The sequence below is a fragment of the Paramisgurnus dabryanus genome, chromosome 12 (genome assembly GCF_030506205.2).
Source record: "Paramisgurnus dabryanus chromosome 12, PD_genome_1.1, whole genome shotgun sequence".
Taxonomy (NCBI): Eukaryota; Metazoa; Chordata; class Actinopteri; order Cypriniformes; family Cobitidae; genus Paramisgurnus; species Paramisgurnus dabryanus.
Window position 1 is genome coordinate 5,905,955 of NC_133348.1, and position 23,931 is coordinate 5,929,885.

General features: G+C 37.6%; 2 protein-coding genes across 6 annotated transcripts in view; both read right to left on the bottom strand.

The window, feature by feature from the left end:
* The window catches only part of LOC135738295 (apolipoprotein(a)-like), a 166,139-nt gene extending 142,360 nt beyond the window's left edge, over positions 1–23,779 (bottom strand). Inside the window, exons 1-24 of one of the 3 annotated variants that reach the window (XM_073811349.1) lie at positions 23,701–23,779; positions 23,545–23,574; positions 21,395–21,494; positions 21,207–21,325; positions 20,727–20,889; positions 20,296–20,420; positions 17,888–18,023; positions 17,691–17,809; positions 17,456–17,618; positions 17,105–17,229; positions 16,234–16,360; positions 16,039–16,157; positions 15,804–15,966; positions 15,526–15,650; positions 15,288–15,405; positions 15,096–15,214; positions 14,859–15,021; positions 14,670–14,791; positions 14,232–14,358; positions 13,909–14,027; positions 12,210–12,378; positions 11,458–11,582; positions 11,101–11,227; positions 10,722–10,840 (exon numbers count right to left, since the gene is read on the bottom strand). In XM_073811349.1, coding sequence (XP_073667450.1) covers positions 10,722–10,840; positions 11,101–11,227; positions 11,458–11,582; positions 12,210–12,378; positions 13,909–14,027; positions 14,232–14,358; positions 14,670–14,791; positions 14,859–15,021; positions 15,096–15,214; positions 15,288–15,405; positions 15,526–15,650; positions 15,804–15,966; positions 16,039–16,157; positions 16,234–16,360; positions 17,105–17,229; positions 17,456–17,618; positions 17,691–17,809; positions 17,888–18,023; positions 20,296–20,420; positions 20,727–20,889; positions 21,207–21,325; positions 21,395–21,494; positions 23,545–23,574; positions 23,701–23,749 — 2,971 coding nt within the window. In that variant the 5' untranslated portion in view covers positions 23,750–23,779. Of the gene's footprint in view, positions 1–10,721; positions 10,841–11,100; positions 11,228–11,457; positions 11,583–12,209; positions 12,379–13,908; positions 14,028–14,231; positions 14,359–14,669; positions 14,792–14,858; positions 15,022–15,095; positions 15,409–15,525; positions 15,651–15,803; positions 15,967–16,038; positions 16,158–16,233; positions 16,361–17,104; positions 17,230–17,455; positions 17,619–17,690; positions 17,810–17,887; positions 18,024–20,295; positions 20,421–20,726; positions 20,890–21,206; positions 21,326–21,394; positions 21,495–23,544; positions 23,575–23,700 lie in introns of those variants that run through there. The other 2 variants (XM_073811348.1, XM_073811350.1) reach the window with 2 other exon arrangements.
* LOC135738300 (plasminogen-like) lies at positions 546–7,556 on the bottom strand. 3 transcript variants are annotated; one of them, XM_065256269.2, is made up of 10 exons: positions 7,460–7,556; positions 7,310–7,333; positions 6,256–6,382; positions 6,065–6,183; positions 5,492–5,654; positions 4,438–4,568; positions 2,634–2,769; positions 2,444–2,562; positions 2,201–2,363; positions 546–1,380 (listed from the first exon to the last, which is right to left on the bottom strand). In XM_065256269.2, the coding sequence occupies exons 1-10, from the start codon at positions 7,506–7,508 to the stop codon at positions 1,245–1,247; spliced, it is 1,167 nt and encodes a 388-aa protein (XP_065112341.1). In that variant the 5' UTR covers positions 7,509–7,556; the 3' UTR covers positions 546–1,244. The 3 variants fall into 3 exon arrangements, with proteins under 3 accessions (XP_065112341.1, XP_073667453.1, XP_073667454.1); XM_073811352.1 differs by lacking the exon at positions 7,310–7,333 and having other exon boundaries at positions 7,460–7,555; XM_073811353.1 differs by lacking the exon at positions 7,460–7,556 and having other exon boundaries at positions 7,304–7,423.
* Positions 23,780–23,931: the final 152 nt, after the last annotated feature.

A 23,931-nucleotide genomic window follows, 5' to 3' on the forward strand; every position in this document is an offset into this window, starting at 1 on the left:
GCTATCTGGTGGAAATTTTGTGTCAATAGCCCACTTAGAAATCACCTTACTGATGAAAATGCTTTTGTCCCCACAAAGATAGGAATACCATTGTTTCAGTGACCTTGTGGGGACATTTTGAGGTCCCCATGAGGAAACAAGCTTATAAATCAAACAGAAAGATGTTAATTGAAAATGTGAAGTAGGAGAAGGGTTTCTGTGATGCTTGGGGTTAGGGACTGGGGTAGGTAAGGGGAATAGAATATACAGTTTGTACAGTATAAAATGCATTACGTCTATGGAATGTCCCCACAAAACATGGAAACCAGAATGTGTGTGTGTGTGTGTGTGTGTGTGTGTGTGTGTGTGTGTGTGTGTGTGTGTGTGTGTGTGTGTGTGTGTGTGTGTGTGTGTGTGTGTGTGTGTGTGTGTGTGTGTGTGTGTGTGTGTGCGTGTGTATGTACATGATAGTGATAATTAAAAAATATATATTAAATAAAGTTGTACATTTACATGCCATTGGGCCATTGGATTGAATTGACAGTATGATTGTGCTTAGGCTAAAGAATTATCAGTTTTCTTTTATTCAGTCAAGAATACAAAGTTAAACAGATGTACACTCCAGGTTTCATGGCATCAGCATAGCCAATATCCCACGATGTCACTACTAGAAGAATGAGGGTCAAACTTTATTTAAAGAAGAGAGACTAATACAAATTTAAATCAGGAAATGTGAGATATTACTATAACTTAAAATGATATAAACATAAAAGATTCTAATCAAAAGTGTGATTGCAAAACATGCAAAATACATTACGGGTTGAACTCGCACAGCAAAAATATCTGATAGGCCAATTTTAAAGACAATAAGCATTTCAATGCCAATGATGTTAAATTTGTTAAGACAACCTACTGTAAGCATTTTTATCACTGTTCAGGATTTCTTTAGTCACACAAAGGTCCAATCACATCAGTATATTTATATTTGATGCATTAAGTCAATTTTGTCTTTTTTTTCAATGACCTGAGGGTGGGATTAAGTAGATTTTATGGAATAAAATATAGGTGTCAAAAGCATGTTGGTTAATATCATTCAATTTTTAACAGAGGTGGTGTTTAGGGGCTTTTGCATTTGAGTTCCTCAATTATAAATTTGGAGATTAAGCTAATGAAAATTCCAAATAAACACTTTCTCATACTTTAAAAAAGCATGAATTTGTACAAGAGTCTGATGTTATGTAACAATTTTGAACTACTTAATGATTTCAGTACAGAACAGGTTTGGGTTGATCCTCACATCTGGGCACATTACAAAATTCCCAAGGGGTTTCCGGGTCTGTGGTGTGACACCAGGGGTCTTTTTTACCATCTGGGTTCCTGCAGTAGTTTCCTCGAAGACCTCTGAAATGTAATCATTTTAAAACATTCAAAAAATTGGTCACACAAAACCATGCTTTCCATTCTAAGGGGGTGTGCACACCAAAGCATTTAAACGTGGCTGAAAACAGTGGATGATGCCAACTGTAGACGCTTGCCAGCTTTTTTTTTTTTACAGCTGAGCGCCTTGGTTGCTGTGATACTACTGCTTTGTTTATCAGTAGTTCAACGATGCGCCGGTTGGTTGTTGTGATGTTTGTCCCCCCCCTTCTTTTCTGTGATTGGATGGCTGGGTGAGAAGTGACATTGATGAGCTAAGCTTCAATGGGTTTCACCCAAAGTAGAACATTTTTAAACTCTCTGTTGGTGTTTTTAAAAACCATTGGAAACAATAAAAAATATGCTGGCCGTCGGCATAAACGCTTTGGTGTGCACGCTACCTTAATGTCTCCTTTTGTTCTACAGAAAAATATCAACATTCCTGTGAAGGTGAGTAAATAATGTTAATTATCTCATCTTTATAATCATAATTCCAACAAGCAAATTAGTTTCTTAAAAGCACACCAGGTAAGACGTTTTAATAGCCAAACGTCATTAGCACAGTTTTATTTTGTTCACTTGCATAGATCAGGGGTCTCCAACCCTGCTCCGTCCTGCAGATTTTTGCTCTAACCCTAATCAAACACAGCTGGGGCGGCTAATCAAGCTGTTCAGGGTTGCTTGATATTACAGAAAGGTGTATTGGAGCTGGGTTGAAACTGAAGTCTGTAGGACACCAGGAGTACACCAGGAGCAGGGTTTTCTCTCAAAACCAGTGATTAAAAATTTTCCCACTGTTGCTTACTTGCATGGAAAGTCTTCTGGAGTCGTGAAATGCACGTGAGGTGTTTGAGATTCCCAGCTCTGGCACGTTTTCCCTGATTCGGTCACAGAAATGATCCCCCTGTAGGAGCTTCCATCTCCAGTAGCACAGGTGTGCTTTGGTACAAATGCAGGTGGTCCAGTCTCTGAAAGAAAAAGATGAAGAAATAATTGATAAACTGATTATTTGTAACAGTGCTTTCAGAATGACAGGAGTGAAGCTTACTGCATCGAGGAATAGAGCAGAATTCCCAGCGTATGGATGGATTTGTGGTATAGCACCAGGGCCTGGACTGTCCATCAGGGTTTCTGCAATAATTCTCCTCCAAGTGCTTCTCTGGTAAACTACATAAAAACGATTGTACTAAAAAGACTATCTTATTTATGTTTCAAGTTAGTATGCACTCATTTCTTACTTTGCAGGGTCGTAATAATGTTTGTGGGGTTTCTCAGAGTCCCAGCGTTGGCAGGTGTGTCCACTCTCAGTGATGGAGCGCTTGCCTCTGTAGTCTTCTCCATTGCAGTGAATACAGTCTTCTAGATCAGGAAGAACTGATGCAGATTTAAGAGTGTGACATCCCAATTAACAATACCCATCAAATAATGGTGAGTTGTTTAACCTTTCTGTAACTGTAAATGAGAAATTTTCTGATCACTGTTAACTGATCGTCTCAAACAACATTCTATCACCTACAAATACTTCGATCTCTCGAGTTGGCTGGCTACGAAAATGACCTTGTATTTTCGAATCATTATTGTGTCTACAATGGAAAGTTTTAGAAACAAATGTTCCCATCATTGATTCATCTGTATAGACAGTATATTAAAATGGCTAGCGTAACCTCCAGGTCAATATAGAGCAAAAACTCTTAAAGGCAGGGTCCATGATCTGTGAAAGCCAATGTTGACATTATTTCAAATCACCTAAACAAACATGCCCCTACCGCAATAGACTCTGGACCTTCTTTTAATAGACCCGTCCCACATATATGCAACCCAGGCAACGATGTTGTTTAGTAGACACGCACCTTACTGCTGATTGGCTACAAGTGTGTTTTCAGCCCGACTCCCTTTTCCAAAGTGTTTTTCAGAAATCATGCATTCTGCCTTTAAAGGTGCATCACATAACTTTTAGAAGGATCTCTTGACAGAAATGCAATATAATATACTTAACTATATTATCAGTGCCGTATAAAGATCTTACAAAATGAACTTTATTGTTTTCACTCCCTTAGAATGAGCCGTTTAATCTACATACACAGGTCCCCTTACATGGTAGTCACCGTAATGTTTCTACAGGGGCCATTAACAGACAAACTGTTGTACAGAGTGCATTTTGTCCCTACGTTGTTTCAGACGACAACATGCCGTGATGCAATTTGCAATCTTACCACTAGATGCCACTAAACTGTACAAACACACACACCCTTTAAAGTAATTATCAAAAAAGGCAAGAGAAATTGATAGTTAATTGGAGCCCCGGCTCCAGATATGAGCTGAAAAGGTGAGCCAAGTGATGGTGGGCTGGTCGGATTGGGGGGGTTAAATCTCACATGTCTATAGTTTTAATATTATTATTTTAACGATCTGAAACGCAAGTGCGAAGCGCAAAGCGCAAGTGACTTTGATTGGGTGGGCCAGACCCTCTCTGCCCCCCCCCGTGGAGCCTGGTCTGGTTAATGTCCAATTAAGCCCCGTTCACACCACAATGCACTAGAAGTGCCATAGCGATTTCATTTATTGCAGTGGAAGCTTGTCTGCTTCCAGCGACACAAGTGACAACATCCGTTGATGATCGAATGTCACTTCTTTGTTCCATAATAAAGCGTTACAGAGGTGACTGTTGCAGTATGGACACATCATATTAAATAATATGTATATCACTGGCGCACAGTTCTTTACCAGGATAATGCTTTTAGATGACTTTATTGCTGTAATCTACAGTATTTAACGTGTATATCTTTTTATGAAATTATTTTATTCCAATAACATTTTACATGTACATTTTATACATTTTGTAAATTTTTCTAATTAAACCTATAAAAATATCTCACGAACATAGTTTGCATTTAAACATACAGTATAAAATAGTGATAGTTTTACTAAGATTTCCAGTCGTTGCAAAGTGGCCATTAATATTGCAGACACCATGTGGTAAAGTTACATTACTCCATTTAGCCCTGTTATACCAGCCCCATCCAAAAAGGGTTTAATACAAACCAGGTCTAGGTTCAGGTTCATCTACACAACCGGGCACATGACAGTATTCCCACTCGGTTTCAAGGTCTTTGGTGTAACACCAGGGTGCTATTTTACCATCAGGGTTCCTGCAGTAGTTCTCCTCAAGACCTCTGAAATAAATTATTAATTGAATTACTATAAACTCTTACAGTATACTATAACTACGGCTGCACTACAAATTTTAAAATCGTACAAATCGTACAAAAAGGTGCAGAGATTGTGAATTGCAACCAACGGCTCAATCCACCGTTCACCGAAACGCATAGAAAAGCTTCAGTAGCTGCCACATGACAAACATGTGGTTGTTTAAGAGAAAATACAGTAGTGACCAAACGCAGTTTGTAGTACTGTAGAAACATGTCGGCACAAAATGGCGACTTCCATGTAAGGGGACCCATTGTGTGTTTAGATAAAAACGGCTCATTCTAAGATAATAAACACATAACAGTTCATTTTGTAAGGTCTTTATGCACCACTGATAATATAGTTATGTAAATTACATTGCATTTCTGTCGAGAGATCCTTATAAATATTACACAATGCACCTTTAACACATGCTTTGCTGATTAATGAATCTTTCCATTAATTGCATTTAATTACACATAAATGTTGGCATGCAAATGGAAAAATACCCTCACTTTGAACCAAAAAATAAATATATAAACAGTGCTTTTCATGTTTACAGGTTGGAATAGTTTTCATGTACAAAAATCGGATTACGTAAACAAAATGTAAAAAAAATTTTTTGCCATTGTTTGATTAACATGGTAACACTTTACTATAAAGTTGTTAACATAAGTAAATGCATAACATTAACTATTTGAGCAATGCAGTTTATCAGCATTTATTAATCTTTTTTAATGTCAATACAGTTGGTTATGTTTGTTCGTCATGAATATTGCAAGTGCAACTTAAAACAAAATATTCCCAACAATGTGAAGCTGAGTAAATAATATCCCACAATTTCTGTAAATGAATGAATGCCTATTCTCCATCAAAACCTGTTTATTCAAAGTATCACATTGATGCTTACTTGCATGGGTATTTCTCTGGAGTGTCGTCATGACGGTGAGGATATTCAGATGTCCATTTCTGGCAAGGTTTTCCTGTTTTGGTCGTAGAAATATCGCCCCTGTAGAAGCTTCCATCTCCAGTAGTACAGGTGAGCTCTGGTACAATTGTTGGCGGTTCAGTTGCTAAATGTATAAGAAAAAATAACTTTCACTTTCGCCAGTTATAACTATGTGAACTTAATTTCATTATTTCAACAAAAGTGTGTCTTAAAAATGATTTGTACAGTCAGCATAACAGTTGCATAAAATTAACAGATTAATCAAACCAATACAGACTTGCACCTTATTGCAGCTGATGTTGCATTACTCAAACTTTTGCAGTATTACTTAAATTTTTTGTGTACAATGAACACGAACAATGAATTGTTGTTTGTAGACACTACTTACAGAATGTTTGTTTAGTTTACGTGAACTTCTTTGTAAAATGAAAAAAAAATCTTTAGTAAACCGTACATTACTTTTTTGGTGCATTATTTATTTCATTAACTGAATATTTAACAATGTGATTTCAGAATGACAGGAGTAAAGCTTACAGCATCGAGGAATAAAGCAGTAGTCCCAGCGTTTGATCGGATCTGTTGTATAACACCAAGGCCTGTATTTTCCGTCGGGGTTTCTGCAATAGTTCTTCTCCAAATGTTTCTCAGGTAAACTACAAAACACACATTTGTGTACTTGTGCGAAATGGACAGTATCTCATCAATATTAAGTGGTAATTTCTCACATTGAAAGGACGTAATCATGGCTGTGTGGTGTCTGAGAGTCCCAGCGTTGGCAAGTATATCCACCTATAGTAATGGAGACCTTGCCTCTGTAGTCTTTTCCGGTGCAGTGCATACACTCATCTGCAGCTATTGAAGAGCAGAAACAAGTATGCGACATCACAGAAAACAATCTCCATAAGGTTAAGTCTTTTTTTTCTCATGATCTATTTCTAGTCAGGTTTTAAACTATTCAATTGGCCTCTCTTAAAACTCTTTCTACAACCAATAAAGGTCCTGGTTGTTCAAGTGGCTTGGCCACCCTGTCATGTCCAAATTATAGATTTCAACTTAAGCGATTCCTTGATAACAAAAATTTGCTCATCCTTCATTGATCAATACATTCACCTTCAAAAGTTTAGGGTCACTTGAGTAAAATGTCTTGCTTTTACTGTGACCTTTTCATCTGAAGGCGTATGCTTAAATGGAGAGTTGATGATTAAAAAATGAAGATTCTCTCAACATTAACTCACTATCATGTTGTTACAAACCGGTATAAATTTCTTTCCTCCGATTAACATAAGATATTTTCCTTTGAGAAAATGTTTGTAACCAAACCATTCATAAGCCCCATTCACTTCCATAGTATTATGTTTTTCTACTATCTAAATAAATGTGGCTCATAATCGGTTTTGTTACAAACATTTCTCAAAATATCTTTCTTCGTGTTCATCAGAACAAAGACGTTTATGAGAGTCAGAAAATTATGACATAATTTTAATTTTTGGGTGTACTATCCCTTTAAATGTCTAAAATTGGTTCGGTATACTGTCTGAAATAAAGGTACCTTTACAGGTATACTAAACATAATACAATGTTGTACCTTTTTAGGTACATTACTGTACCTTAAAGATCTATTGAACAGTTGTAACATTTTTCCTGACTATGTATGTATAATGTATGTTTACAGACATTTCTAAAATTCACTTTGTCATTATGGGGTACTGAAATGAATACTGTCAGGCTGAAACATAACAAAATTAATTAAATGTATACTGTATAAAATCTTACTTTTACCTTCAGTGCAGTCCGAAACAAAAACTGGAGGTAATCGAATTCATCATATTAATCAAATCCAGATAAAATGAATGTCAGTAATCATAAAAGTTCATTAACAACATAAAAAATAATTACAGGACATTATGAAATGACTATTTATTGGCTTACCAGAGAAGAGAAAAAGACAAAATAAAAGACCTGCCTTTTGAACCTCCATGTTAGAGCTTTGATAAGCAAACTGAGCACTAAGGCTCTGAATCTTTTAAACATGAGTACAACAAACATCAGTCTGTCGTCTATCAATCATTATCCCAACAAGAACTTGGATCAGGTCATATACTGCATGTGTTTATCAGTCAATGAATTTTGGTGGAATATCTGTGGATTTTCTTTGTTAATTTTGGCACTAATATTGCATGTAAAAAACCCAAACAAGAACAAATGGGAAAGCATGTAAACTACAGAGTATACTTAAAAAAATGGTTCCAAAAATATTTGTTAAAGAGCAACTATGGTCCAATTCATAATTTAACATTTCCTTTGGTGTGTAAGTGTGTATTAGTACATGTTAACGATATGCAAAAGGTACAAACCGCAAAGTAAACGATGACGCAAGTTATCGTTTTCAACGTAAATCTCTTTTCTTGAACTACGACAAACACACGGATTGTAAGCAACAGTTTACTTCCTGGTCCTGTTGACGTGGACAAGACCGAAATTATCATAATTCCTCCTGCTTGCACTCACTGAGTCCAGTAAGTTAACTCCTCTTAACATTGCATTGTGAGCGAATCTTTCAAACATGGTAAGGAGCGTCACATTTCCAGCTGACATCAGAGGTATTCAGACCAATCTCAACCTACAGATTAGCTGGTCAATCAGGGACACAGCGCTTTTCAGATTGATGAGTTTGTACAAAATCAATGCGTTTGAGGAAAGCAGTATATCTGGAGCCACAAAAATGTACGGTATATGGAAAATAATGTGTTGTTTTAATCATAAACCACGCAAACAACTTAAATGGTATCTGTTTCGCCGCCAGCTTTTTTTCTTCTTTAAATATAAAAACATACAATATATCAAATACAAGAACAATCCCTCTGCTTTCAAAAACAAAAAAACTTTTCATTCTACCTTTAGTTCTCTTTTTTCACCTCTAAAATATGGGTAGGTTTCTTCAAAAAAAAAAAAATTTTTACACGGAGATGCAGCTGCTTGCCCTAGGGTAATACTTCTGGGGTTTTATAAGTTGCGGAAGTGCGCCACCTGGTGGATAATAGCAGTGTTGCAGAAAGCCAGAAATACTTGTTATTGGCAGGGAAGCATTTTCTCTTAATTGACAAGAGATTTTAGATTTTAGAAAATTGGAAAATAACAAATCTTTTCTTTCAAACAAACAACTTGACAGAGAAGGTGGGGCGAGGATGAATTAGGTGAAGAAGATATATAAAGCTGAGTGTCATAAACAGTGAAAATTAATGCCATACTTTCTGAAAATTTGTCAAGGGGGAGTAAATAAATTATAAATAAGAGAGGGCCCAAAACAGAGCCTTGAGGAATACCACAAAGTGATTTTTTTAAGGTTCAGATTTGTATAATATTTAAATCAGGATAAACAATGTAGGACATTTGGTAAAAATAAACATCTATTTCTCTCTGATGTCAGGATCCTTCAGATACTTTGCAAAGGTGCTTGTTTTTCACAGCCAGCAATAACACAATATGAGTTTAACATCTCAGTCTTACTGTTATTAAAAACTTATCTTGGTTGTAAACCACTTTTTCACATCCACTTGCATCTCAGACAGAATGCCAAAGACACAAAGTAAAAGGATGTGGTGTTTTTCTGTAGGTAGGTCTCAGATCCAGAAATCTTAGTCATGGCTCTTCCTAGAGCATGATAACATAAATTACTTTATTCAATATAACAAGGGTGTTTTAAGCTTAAAAAAAACTTGCAAGGTGTATTCATTTTACCAAGATCACTTACAGTGAGAAAAATGGTAACATGTTCAATATTTATTTTATAGTAACATGAAAAAGCCTGATGTATTGACATGAAAAGCCTGATGTTCGCTGGTTTCTGTGCATTATCAAGCCACAATTTTAGCATGCCTAAAATAATCCTGAGTACAGAAATGTGAAGTTACACCAATCAGTTTTAGTTAAGTCTTTCAGCAAAACATTTCTAACATTTAAATGTCTGAAATGACTTAAACACACAGACATTAATTCATCATGGATATAGGAGTTTTTAACTTGAAACCAGTAAATAAACAAGGATTTTTTTATTAATTTTATTCTAAATATTTCTTTACAAGTTTACAATTTAGGACATGTGTTAAAAATAAACAACCATTCTTTTCTGATGTTAAGATCCTTCAGATACTTGGAAAAGATGCTTGTTTCCACAGCCAGCTATAGCGCAACAAGTTTTTAACATCTCAATCTAGTTATTAAAATCTATTTATCCCTTTTCAGATCCACTCACTTCTCAGACCGAGTACAAGTGAGAGCCAACAAAACGATAACGTGAAAGGATTTGTTTTTGTTTCATATGAAAATGAATCGGTGCTTGTGATGTCTCAGGTGAAGCAATCTTACTGGCTTCTTTTAGAGCGTAATAACATAAATGCTTTTTTTAAAGAAAAGGAGGATGGTTTTAAGCTATAAAGCTGTGAGCTAACTTGCAATATGTTTTAATTATCCCATGATGTCTTATTTGTCCAAAGCTCAAGGGGAATTTGATCACAACCTTAAAGGTAAAAATCGCTAAAATCACTTCTACTCATACAGTAGTACTGCAGCATCTTGCTAATTTCAATAGACTTTGATTTGTACCAGAACCTGCATTTAAGTTTGAGTCATGTAAAGACTTTTTTATTAAAGCGCAGTCTTTTCTTAACAATTAGGCACATTGCAGTATCCCCATTTATCCTCAGGGTCTGTGGTGTAACACCAGGGCGCTCTCCCATTATCAGGGTTCCTGCAGTAGTTATCTTCAAGGTCACTGGAAATGAATAATGTCTTAATGTTAATTTATTAATTCAGACTCTATGGTTCCATGACATCATCCCAAAAAATGTCATCATTGTTAAGGTTAAATGTTTTGATTCATATTTTATTTTTTGCAATTAAGTTAAATTTGATCAACTCTCAAGCTCAGTTCATTACAATGTCTCTTACCTGCACAGGTAGTTCTCTGGAGTTCTGTCATGCTTGTGAGGAGTTTGAGATGCCCACTTCTGGCAAGTTTTTCCTGATTCTGTCACAGAAATCTTGCCCCTGTAGTAGGTTCCTCTTCCAGTAGTACAATTGAACTCTGGTATAATTGATGGTGGTTTAGTTGCTACAAGAGAAAAAGGACCTATAACTGATGAACTGAATATTTATGATGGGAGATTTTCTGACTGACAGGAGCAAAGCTTACTGCATCGAGGAATAGAGCAGTATTCCCAGCGTTTGGATGGATTTGTGGTATAGCACCAGGGCCTAGGCTTTCTTGTAGGGTTCCTACAATAGTTCTCCTCCAAGTTCTTTCCATGTAATCTACATACAATAAATACAATTTGTGTGCTTGTACTAAATCTTTAAACAATATCTCATTGATGTTGAATGAAGATCTTTGCACACTGGATCTAAAATTACGCCGTGTCCCCCCAATCTCCACCAATGTTGTGTGTGTGTGTGTGTGTGTTTGAGTGCGTGTGTGTGTTTATGTGTGTGTGAGACGAATTTGTAGGATCATGAATATGAAAATGCACAAAACTTTCGGTCTACAGTATGCAAAGATCTTGATAATTTCTCACGTTGAAGGGATGTAGTCATGTTTGTGGGGTTTCTGAGAGTCCCAGCGTTGACAGGTGTATCCACTCTCAGTGATGGAGATCTTGCCTCTATAGTCTTCTCCAATGCAGTGCATACAATCTTCTACAGCTAGAGCAAGAACAGAAGGAAACAATGTCCAGCAAACAAGGGTGAGTAATGTCTGTCATGACTTTTTCCTGTCGTGTTTTTATTTTAAGACATGATCACTTTAAAACCTGTCAGCATTCTTCTCAGATCCTCTCAGATATTCTGCACTTTTGGCTACAAATCTCATAACAATTTCGTACTTGATTTCATAACAAAATCTTGAGTAATGCAGTGACTACTTCAGTACAGACCAGGTATGGATGGATCTTTACAAATGGGTACACTGCAGTATTCCCAGCGGGTCTCGGGGTCTGTGGTGTGACAAAAGGGACCGTTGCGTCTGTCAGGGTTCCTGCAGTAGTTCTCCTCAAGACCACTAGAATTGAATAATTGTTAAATCAGTATTTCACCTCATATACTAATTCTGATTCTATGATTTTTTAAAGATAAATCCCAGAAATTGACGACATGGAAGGCGAAAGTATTCAGTTCCTACACGTACAATGTGCTGTTTTAAGATAAAGATGCTCTTAAAATGTTTTTTTATGTGTTTAACATCATTAGCATTTCTAACAATGTGAAACTGAGTAAACATATTGACGAAAAATATTTTAAAAAGTATAAAAATAAATAAGTATATTATTGGGTGAAATGTATGAAATTAAAAATTTGTAACCAATCAATTTCTCCCTTTAAATCAGGGGTCTCATTTATAAAACTGTGCATAGGATTCTTACTAAAAGTCTACGTATGCACAAAAGCCAAAAATGGCATACGCCAAAAATATTAAGACTTATAAAACAAAGCAATGTTTTCTTTATAAATCACAGATCACTTGCAGTGTGCGTACATGAGTCATCATCAGAACCCATTTAGTTTGTTATTTAAAGATCACGACCTTTGCATGGGAACTGGCGTGCACATGTTTCCAGACCCGGTTAGTGCTCACGCACGCTTTATAAATGAGACCCCAGATCATTTAAAGAATCACTTTGCTTCTTACCCACAAGGGTAGTCCTCGTTAGTAATTGAATGCTCGTGAGGAGTTTTAGATGTCCATTTCTGACAGGTTTTACCTGATACAGTCACAGAAACAGTGCCCCTGTAGGTGACGCCATCCCCAGTGGAACAGGTGAGTACATCCTGTTTCGTTGCTACAAAAAAGATGAGCACTTAAAGGTGCAATTTGGGACTTTTAGAAAGATGTTTTAACAACCGTTTTATCAAGGTAAACATTGTAAACAAGGCTTCAATAGATTGTAGAATGATGTGAAATAGAAGGCGGCATTAACAATGCACACAGACAGTAGGTGGCGTTTAAGTGCTCTTGACACCTGTTTCATTAAAAATACAAAAAAAACAACGTCTTCTGTTCAGCCCTTTTAATATGAATCTGAGAGTAACATAAATTATGAATAATACGGAAAACCTATACACGAAAGTGGATCAAAATAAGATGACCTGAGGAGGAAGAAGGTGTAAGTGGGGTAAACCATTCTCACCTGAAAATCTATAATACAAACCATAGTATTTACTATAGTGAACTTTAGTAATGTTTTACGACAACCATTACACGTCATCCATTAGGGTTGTGCTGGTAGACAATAGTATTGTGTATTGACAATCGTCAGACATATCGCTAATAGCGGCCTTTCATGACGATAGTTGGCGATAGTTATTATACTTATTATCATCATAGTTTCACATTAACATGCGCATTGCATGCTTTTCTCCCATTAGAGGGTTTGTTGGCTTCACTTTGCGAGAGCTTGTAACGCGCGCGGATTCCTTCTCGCATGCACATGGACTTAATGCTCGGACCTGAATGTGCGCGGCATGAACTTCTAGCACGTGAACTTGTAAAGTTAATGGCATCATGGATTAATGGCATCAGTTTTAATAAGTTTGTGGTGACATGACGGTGTTGCCCTTGCTTCTTTTTTGTCCACCAATTAAGTGACTTAAATAAGTAAAAAATGAACTAATAAACAAATATGTAAATTACTGCCCTGCCCCCGATACTATCAGGGGGCGTCCACACCAAAGCTTTTACGCCGCTGCCGGCGCATGTTTTCAATTGTTTCGATTGGAAGAGCAATGTTTTTCAAAACAGCCAACTGGTGGATTTTTTCTGTGCAGAAACTCAGCGTTTTTTCCGCACTCAACACTGAGCATCGAGAATTGAAAGAGATTCAACTTTGGATGAAAAGCTCTGCTTGTCACTGTCAGTTCTTACACGGCCGTCCAGTCACAGTGGAGGAGGGGCGGGACAACTATCACAACAACCAACTGGCTCACAGCTCAAGTATCACAGCTACCAAAGTGCTCAGCTGAAGAAAGCTGGCGCTCAGCTGAAAAAACAACTGGCATTCGGCGTCCTCCAGGCGTTTTCAGCCACGTAAAAAAGCTTTGGTGTGTCCCGCCCCTAACAGGTTGACGATAGGATGATCTCAAAATGGGGCATATCGCCCAACACTATCATTGACTTGGAATGCGTGAAACAGCGGCCTTCACATCTTAAAATGAGTATTATATGTTGGGATTTAATTGAAATATTTTATGCGTTTCTAGCAATGGATTTTAGTATTAAAAAGCCAAAATAAAAGATTCAAACATACAAGTCTTCATAGTCAAGGTACCCTTTTAGAAAGAGATTACAGTATTTGACACAGTGATTTTAAAGTGACAGGTGTGAAGCTTACTGCATTGATGAATAGAGCAGTAGTCCCAGCGATTGGATGGATCTGTGGTATAGCACCAAGGCCTGGGGGATGTATCAGGGTTCCTGCAATAATTCTCCTCCAAATACTTCCCAGGTAATCTACAAAAACACATATTTTCTACAATAGTCAACATTTGAAGTGGATCAAAACATTTTCTAAAGGTTATTTTAAAACCATTACCCCAAACCTGTTCTTGTCTTAGGACAACTTTGATTAACCTTTTTGAACCACTTCAAATGTTGACTAGTGTACTATATTTGCTAAATGGACTATATCCTCTTGAGTAAGGTCTAATTTCTCACTCTGAAGGGATGTAGTTATGGTTGTGTGGTGTCTGAAGCTCCCAGCGTTGGCAGGTGTATCCATTCGAAGTTGTGGAGAGCTTGCCTCTGTAGTCTTGTCCTCTGCAGTGTATACATTTTTCTGCTTCTATTTGAAAGACGGTTCAGATAGGGATGAGCTGGGCTTTTTCTCTCCTGAAGTCAGTTATCAGTTTTATTGAGCTGTACTGTAGGTGATTAACTTCACATCACTGCACAAAGTTATTGATTCATGTCTTATATTCAATACATCCCACAACAGCAGTCATCTGAGATATTTTGTATGTTTATGTCATCTTTTGTTCTCATTACACATTTGAGATTAAAATATTTAAAAATCTCCTTAAAGTCATTGTTGTGTTAAGAATGATAGATTTTACGCAATACGTTTAGGTTATTTAATGACTCCAGTATACAGACCAGGCTCAGGTTCCTCACATCTGGAAACATTGCAGTATTCCCAGCGGGTCTGAGGGTCTGAGGTGTAACACCAGGGCCCTCGGCTACTATCAGGGTTTCTGCAGTAGTTTCCTCGAAGACCTCTGGAATTGAATGATTCAGAGACTTAAAGGTGCAATGTGTAATTAAAATTCTCACATTGTTGCTTACTTGCATGGAAAGTCTTCTGGAGTCGTGAAATGCACGTGAGGTGTTTGAGATTCCCAGCTTTGGCAAGTTTTCCCTGATTTGGTCACAGAAATTATGCCCCTGTAGGAGCGTCCATCTCCAGTAGCACAGGTGTGCTCTGGTACAAATGCAGGCGGTTTAGTTGCTGTAAAAAGATGAGCGATAATAAATAAACTAAATATTAGACAAAGACTTTGGAGGGACATTATTGAAGCTTACAGCATCGAGGAATTGAGCAGAATTCCCAGCGTTTGGACGGATTTGTTGTATAGCACCAGGGCCTGGACGATCCATCAGGGTTCCTGCAAAAGTTCTCCTCCAAGTTCTTCTTAGGTAAACTACAAAAACACACATTTTGTGTACTTGTGCTATAAGTCTTATTTATGCTATAAGTAGGCATTAATTTCCCACATTTCAGGGACATAAACATGGTTGTGTGGTATCTGAGAGTCCCAGCGTTGGCAGGTGTATCCACTCTCAGTGGTGGAGATCTTGCCTCTGTAGTCTTCTCCAGTGCAGTGAATACAATCTTCTGCAGCAAGAGCAAGATTTTGATATCACTTTTAATTTTGTCCACAGAGGTAACATGACCATGTTTTCACATTGTAGTATTTGTTGTATAGAGTCTCCCGACTCCTTTAATACAGACCAGGTCTAGTTTTATCTCCACAATTGGGCACATTGCAGTATTCCCACTCGGTCTGAGGGTCTGTGGTGTAACACCAGGGTGCTCTCTCATTATCAGGATTCCTGCAGTAATTCTCATCAAGACCTCTGAAATGAAAGTACATGACACAAAATAACAACTTTCCCGACAATGTGAGGAAGAGTAAATTATGACATTTCTTGCACACAGTCCTATATTATAGATACTTTAACTCAATCTCTCTCCGTACATTCACACTATCACTATCACTTGATGCTTACTTGCATGGGTAGTTCTTTGAAGTTCTGTCATGCTTGTGAGGAGTTTGAGATGCCCATTTCTGGCAAGTTTTTCCTGTTTTAGTTGTAGAAATATTGCCCCTGTAAGAGCTTCCATCTCCAGTAGTACAAATGAGCTCTGGTACAATAGTGGGCAATTCAGTTGCTAAAGAAAAAAAAAAATCAATGAACTTAATATTTACCACAGTAATTTTAGACTGACAGGAGTAAAGCTTACAGCATCGAGGAATAAAGCAGTATTCCCAACGTATGAATGGATCTGTTGTATAGCACCAGGGCCTGGGGGATCCATCAGGATTCCTACAATAGTTCTCATCCAAGTGCTTCTGATGTATGCTGAAAAACACACATTTGGTGTACTTTTACTAATTGTGCAATATCTTATTACCAAGTGAGTATGTGTGATTCTTACATTGAAAGGACGTAATCGTGCTTTTGTGGCGATTGAGAGTCCCAGCGTTGGCAGGTGTATCCACTCTCAGTGGTGGAGATCTTGCCTTTGTAGTCTTCTCCATTGCATTGCATACAATCTTCTGCAGCTGTTTAAGAGCGTGACATCACATATAGTTGAGTTTTTTTCTGTCCGTTTTTTCCTCAAGATCATCATATAATCCTACTAGAGATCTCAACTAGATTTGATTTGCTCGATTTTGGGGGTTGGCATAGTGATGGTTTGTTTTTCTGTGATGAATATTGCAATATGAGATTTATTGTATTACTTAAACAAAAAAATGAAAAGCTCAGCTTGGGTGGCTCAGTGGATAACACTGTTGCCTCACAGCAAGAAAGTCCCTGATTCAAGCCTGGCTAGGTCAGGAGCCTTTCTGTGTTTTTCGTGTCAACGTGGGTTCACTTCGGGTACTCTGGTTTCCTCCCACAATGCCAAAAACCTGCAATGGGATTCCCAAAAGCATGCTCTCCCAACCTGTGTATGGATTAATTTGTGTATGGGTGAACAAGTTCTTGCTGTGAGTAGCTATAGATGTTGGAATGGCGTAAAAGAATAAATAAAAAAAGAAAGAAAAGCGCTGTTTGAGAGGATTTAACTTATGTCTTGCATTTCTTGTACAGAATAGCTCACAGATTTGGCTTAGAGTAAAAACAGCATACAACCTCCATAGCATTAGAGAAAATAACTTGATTAGATTAGAAAAAGTCAGCAAAAATAGACAATGGTCTCTCAAAGATTCTCTACATTGCTTGCAAAAATGACGTAACCCATCTGTAGTTTTTGTAATACATTTCATTTATACAGTGACTACTTTGACCACTTCAGTACAAACCAGGTCTAGGTTGATCTTCACATCTGGATACATTGCAGTATTCCCAGCGGGTCTTAGGGTCTGTGGTGTAACACCAGGGCCTTTCGCTACCATCAGGGTTTCTGCAGTAATTCCATTTGAGACCTCTGTAATTGAGTGTATCTTAATGTTAAAGGAAGAGTTTACCCAAAACTTAATTCACATGTGTCTAGTTCAGCATACTGTATAAACCGAGCAAGCAAAAACCATCATTTCACTGTATAGGTAATACATAGATTGGAAAAAGTCAGACTGTGAGCCACCCGCTTATAGTCAAAATAACCTTGAATTTGGTTGCATGCTGTTTTTGCAAAAAATCACGTTGATGCTCACTTGCATGGGTAGTTCTCTGGTGTTTGGTCATGCATGTGAGGAGATTGAGATGCCCATTTCTGGCAAGTTTTCCCTGATTCGGTCACAGAAATTAAGCCTCTGTAGGAACGTCCAGCTCCAGTAGCACATCTGTGCTCTGGTACAAATGTTAGCAGGTCAGTCCCTGAAAAAGATGAGCATCAGTTGATTAACTAAATATTAGACAGAGATTTCAGACTGACAGTAGTAAGCTTACAGCATCGAGGAACTGAGCAGAATTCCCAGCGTTTGGACGGATTTGTTGTATAGCACCAGGGCCTGGGTGATTCATCAGGGTTCCTGCAGAAGTTCTCATCCAAATTCTTCTCAGGTAAACTACAAAAACACACATTTTGTGTACTTGACATTACAGGTTGGGCAATATCTCATTAATATTAAGTGTTAATTACTCACATTGAAAGAACGAAATAATGGCTGTGGGGTTTCTGGGAGTCCCAACTTTGGCAAGTGTATCCAGTCTCAGTGGTGGAGATCTTACCAATGTAGTTTTCTCCACTGCACTGCATACAATCTTCTGAAACTTTAATCTCTAGCAAAAAAAAATCTGTAATATTTGTTTTGTATTTTTTTCATGATTATCATTTGTTTTTTTATACAAACACTTTTATGGCACTTTTGAGGTCAGAGAACCATACATTATACACATAACACACTTTTTACAATACACATTATACAAAAAGCGTGTGCATAATATTTACACACTAAAAAAGTTTGGGTTGTGTTAACTTAAAATTCTGTCAAATATGGACAAACCCAAATGCTGGGTTGTTTCAAACCATAGTTGGGTAAAAATCAGTGTTGGGGAAAGATACTTTATAAAGTAATGCATTATAATATTAAGTTACTCCCCAAAAGAGATCACAACATTTGCGTGGGAACTGGTGTACGGCGTTTCCACCCCCGTTTTGTGCGTACTACGCTTTATAAATGGTGGAAAAGCTCTATATAACAATACAATTGTTACGTTTCCTCGAGTTTGCTGGCTACACAGTTGACCACATATTCAGCGTTATTATAGCTTCAAAAACAGTATAATTGTACATTTCAGTTTGGAGTCATTGGTCAAAGTTAAAACTAATGTTTGCCCAAGCGATTTATCAATATATACACTATCGGGTGGTTTCCCGGACAGAGATTAACTTAAGCCAGGACTAGGCCTTAGTTTAATTAGGAAATATAACTTTTTAACAAACATGCCTTACTAAAAACATTACTTGTGTGCATTTTGAGGCAAAATGTATTTTAAGATATATCAGTGCATGTTGTTTTCAGTTTGGACAGCTATTACATTAATTTTAGTCTAAGACTAGTCAAATCCCTGTTCTGGAAACCGCCAAAAAATTTCATTTAGAAATGGATATTTTAACCTAAATAGCATGAGAAAATAACTTTTGTTAAGGTCGTGATTAAAAAAAAAACAAGTCAGGAAAAAGTTATTAGCATCTTAAAGTTTCTGTGATAAACCAAAATCAGCACAATGCCAAGTTATTTTGTTTAAAGTTGAATAAAATAATTGTGTGAGCACAAGTGGCAATGTGCTGACTTTTTTATTTTTTATAGTATTCTGCTTGATTGTACATGCAGTGGCGTGTTTACCCACCACGCAAACCACGCAATTGCGTAGGGCCTCGCGGGCTTGGGGGGCCCCCTACTGGCCACAAGGTGTGCGAAAGTATGTTACGTTAATTCAGACCCAAATCTAAGGTACGGATAAAGCACGCGCGAGCGAGAGATGTGCGAGTATGCACGTAGAATAATATTTGCGCTCATCCTCGCGAGGGCACATATAGGCTACTTCATGAGTGAAACTCTACGGGAAAGCGCACCTCTGCACAGCGTGCACAAATGCAGCCACACAAGTGCTGTAATGAGCGCTTGCTTGACTCTCTCTCTGTGCTCTTGTAACTGCACAACATTCACTCGATGGTCAAGTTTAATTTAAAGACTTTGGGCTTCACACTTGTGATTGGTGGTTTGGTTTGATGACACGCATCTTTTGTTCCACACTCGTACAGGTATAAACATGATAAAGCCACCACGCAGGGGTTTAAATCACGTCGAAAATAGACAAATCATATTCTGTATCTCATCATTGTCATTAAAATCTCATCTTTAGTGTATTTCTAGTCTATATGCTTGTTGTATCTCACAGTAAGTTTGTTTTTGCAATATGAACATGAGAGTTATGTGATTCCCATCCATAAATTCAAGCAATAACCAACTTACAATGTTGTTTGCTGGTGTTTGTTAGTTCAGTTTGTTAAATCAGTATGAATCTTAATCTAATGCTTCCTCTTTTTCCTTTTTTAGTTTTTTTTAGTAAGATGTCAGAGACTGAAGTTGCAGTATTAATTACATTGTTTTAAATACATCCTATAATACATTTGCAAGCCAAAATATATATCTGAGAGGGGCGTTAAACATTTTTTTAAACCAAGAATTTTTGTCATACCAAACTAACAATTTAGTGTTATTTTAAGCAGTGTAAAACAAAATAAACCAGGTTTATATATATATATTTCTCACTTAATTCTATATACTGAATATTATTGTTGTGCAATTCAAATGAAAAACCTCGGGCAATGCTGGGGCATGGGGGGCCCCGGTTCTTGGACTTTGCTAAGGGCCACCAAAATGGTAAAAACGCCACTGTGTACATGTATAGTAAAGTGTATCCAGATGTGCGCATGTTTGTCTGATTTAGCCCATCTGTACATTGCTGTCAAAAAAATTACATTTACCAGAACCTGCATTTTTTTGTAATACATTTTAATTTATGTAATGACTGCTGTGGTACAGACCTGGTTTATGTCGATTTTTACACTTGGGAATAGTGCAGTATTCCCAGCGGGTCTTAGGGTCTGTGGTGTAACACCAGGGCCTTTCACTTTCATCAGGATTCCTGCAGTAATTCTCTTCAAGACCTCTGGAATGAAATGATCGTTAATATTAAAGATTCAGATTTCACATAGAAATTAAAGTTATTTATTAATTCTCATGTGTTTCTTCAGCATATAAAGTGGCACTACTGATAACATCCTTGCTGTTTTTTAGGAGTAAAGTAAAAAAAAAAATGGAGACATTATAAAATATTGTAACTTGTGCTCCACAAAAAATAACATTCCCAACAATGTGAAGGTGTGTAAATAATAACAAAATGTATTCATTTTAAACAAACAAAATCTCAATCTCCTTCAACACCTGTTCATAAACAATCATATACAATGCTTACTGGCATGGGTAGTTTTGTGGTTTTCTGTCATGCCCGTGAGGATTATTAGTGCTCCATTTCTGACATCTTCTTCCTGATTCAGTCACAGAAACCGTGCCCCTGTATAATCGACCTTTTCCTGTTATACAAGTGAACTCTGATACAATTGTAGGCGGCTCAGTTGCTAAAAGAAAAAGATGACCAGTAAATGATAAACTGAATATTTAAATAAAAAGTGAAATGTGTTTTTTTTTAGGCAGGTGCTCGATCACAAGAGCTAAATAATGAAAAATCAAAAAATGGCACACTGCTAATACTTACATCAATATTTATTAAAAGACAACTTTTGACCACACAGGTCTATGTCAGGTCAGACAAACTCTCTGACCTGACAAAGACCTGTGTGGTCGAAACGTTATCAGTATTAGCAGTGTTCAGTTTTTTTTTTATTAAACTGAATATTTAACACATTGATTTCAGACTGACAGTAGTAAAGCTTACTGCATCGAGGAATAGAGCAGGATTCCGAGTCTCTGGACGGATTTGTTGAATAGCACCAGGGCTTTCTTTCTCCATTACGGTTCCTACAATAGTTGTTCTCCACGTTCTTCCCAGGTGAACTGAAATAACACACATTTTTGTGCACATGTCCTGTATTTCCCAATACTTAGTAAATGTTATTTTCTCACGTTGTCTGAGACTTCCAGGGTTTGCAGGTGAATCCAGTCTCAGTGGTGGAGATCTTGCCTCTGTAGTGTTCTCCAGTGCAGTGCATACAATCTTCTGCAGCTGTTCAAAAGCAGATTCAAGAGTATGACATCACAGGAAACAATCATAAAGGTGACATAGAATGATTGAACGGGGTATTTATCCTTGTTCTGTGATGTGACATGTAGACAAAAACATTTTTGTTTGGGTCTGTAATGCCTTAGAAGCTTCCTAAAAACCTCTCTCAGATAACTCTATTAGGGTGAGGGATTTTAAACAAGTGGTTTTGCATCTATTTGGCTCCCCCTACTGGCTTAACTTGCAATTTCATTACTGATTGGCTGACTTTGCTGCCACTCAAAAAATGCAGCCAATTATTTTAAAGTGGAGGGACAGTGAGATGCCTGTGATGTCATAAGCATCAGTTTTTCAGATTGGGCCGTTTTCTGGCTGACATTTCTAAAAGAGGAATTTCTATGAGACTGAGATGTTTAGCATGTCTAGCACTTTTTGTATGTTTGTGAATGTGGGTAGACTACTATTATTCAACAATGACAAGGTAAAAATGGTTTTTCATTCTCTGTCCCCTTTAAATACTCTGAAACTGTATATCAGCATATTTTTAGTCAGGTTCTCTCTCAAGCATCATTATACAAACAACATATTGGGCCCTATTTTAACGATCTGAAACGCAAGTGCGAAGCGCAACGCGCAAGTGAGTTTGTTGGCGGATCTTGGGCGCTGTTGCTATTTTCCCGGCGTGAGAAATAACTCTTGCGCCGGGCGCAAATCAATAAGGGGTTGGTCTGACGTAGGTTCATTATTCATAGGTGTTGTTTGGGCGTAACGTCAAATAAACCAATCAGAACGCTATCCAACACTCCCTTTAAACGCAAGGGCGCAAGTTCCATGGCGGGTTGCTATTATTATGACGAATTTACCAGGCGTACGCCAGGAGCGGTTTACAGCTGAGGAGACCCACGTTCATGTAAGAGCAGTCAAAGACAGAGAAGTTGTTTTGTATGGGGATAGGAGAAACCCCAAATCAGCGTAGGTTAAACAGGCGGGAGAGGAAATAGCCACAGTCTCATCAGCTGGCATCCCCATCGTTGCGCCAAGAGCTACAATGATGTCAGGAGACGGGGGAATCCCAAGTTTGCCAGGATAAATCGGGCACGCCGTGTAACGGGAGGTGGATCTGCCTCTACACAGACGCCAGCAGAGGACATCGCTGCGTCCACCCTCACCGCTGAAAGGGTTTGGGGGCTTTGAAATTGGACCCAAGAAACGCAAGCAAGGTCCAACCCCAAAGTACTCTTACAAATCAAGTTCATATACATTAAGGTTTCTTATGAAAACGTTTTAATTATTATTTACATAAAATAAACGTAATGCAGCCACACAACAAACTTTTGAAAATATTTTAATCGTTATTTGCATGAGAATTTTTTAACGCAGCCACACAATAAATAAAAACTATCACCACAATGCTCACCACTATAATTCCCCTTATCTCGTGTATTAATATTTTTAAGTGTAACAATTTTATGATTTGCAAAAATAACTGTTGCATCTGTGTAGATTAGATGCAAAGTGTGTGCGCGTTGTGCACGCTATACATTATGGTCAAGCATGCGCCCTTAAAATAGCATAATGAACAACGCGCAACGCGCCACTGACTTTAAACTTTTTTTTTCTGGTCAGTGGCGCAATTGTTTTTTGAAACTCCAAAATAGCATCAGGGATGGTTTGCGCCGGAACACGCCTCTTTTTTTGCGCTGAACCACCCAGGGAGCGCAAGTTCATTCCCTAGTTTGCCGACGTGCGTCTGTGGAGGGAAAAACCCGCTGTGCGTCGGTGCAAAATACGAATGATACATGCGTCACTGACAAAGTCAGTTGCGCTGGGTGCAAGATAGGGCCCATTAAGTTTCAAGTTGCTCAGGTTGACAGGCTTGTTCAATACAAACCTTGGATCAGGGGTGACAGTTTGGGACAACCAAATGCTAGGGTTTTTCCTTTATTTTGAAGAGACTTACAGTTTGTTCAGGTTAGTGCCACTTAGGTACCATCAACAAAACTCATGAGCATATTTGTTAAAAACTAGCATATGACTGACAATAACATCTTACCTTTACTTTCGGTGCAGTCCCTTAGGCAAACTGGTGGTAATTGAATTCATCATAGTAATCACATCCAGATAAAATAAATGTAGATGATCATTCAAATGAGTTAATAACAGAAATAGACAAATAATTAAAGGACTTTATGTATGACAATTGGCTTACCCGAGAAGAGAAAAAGACAAAATAAAAGACCTGCCTTTTGAACCTCCATGATAGAGCTTTGATAAAAGCAAACTGAGCACTGAGGCTCTGAATCTTTAAAACAAACATCAGTCAGTCATCTATCAATCATTATCCTAACAAGCACATTGATCAGGTCATATACAGTACACACAAAACCATAGGTTGCCCAGGTATATTTGTAGCAACAATGCATTATATAGCTCAAAATTC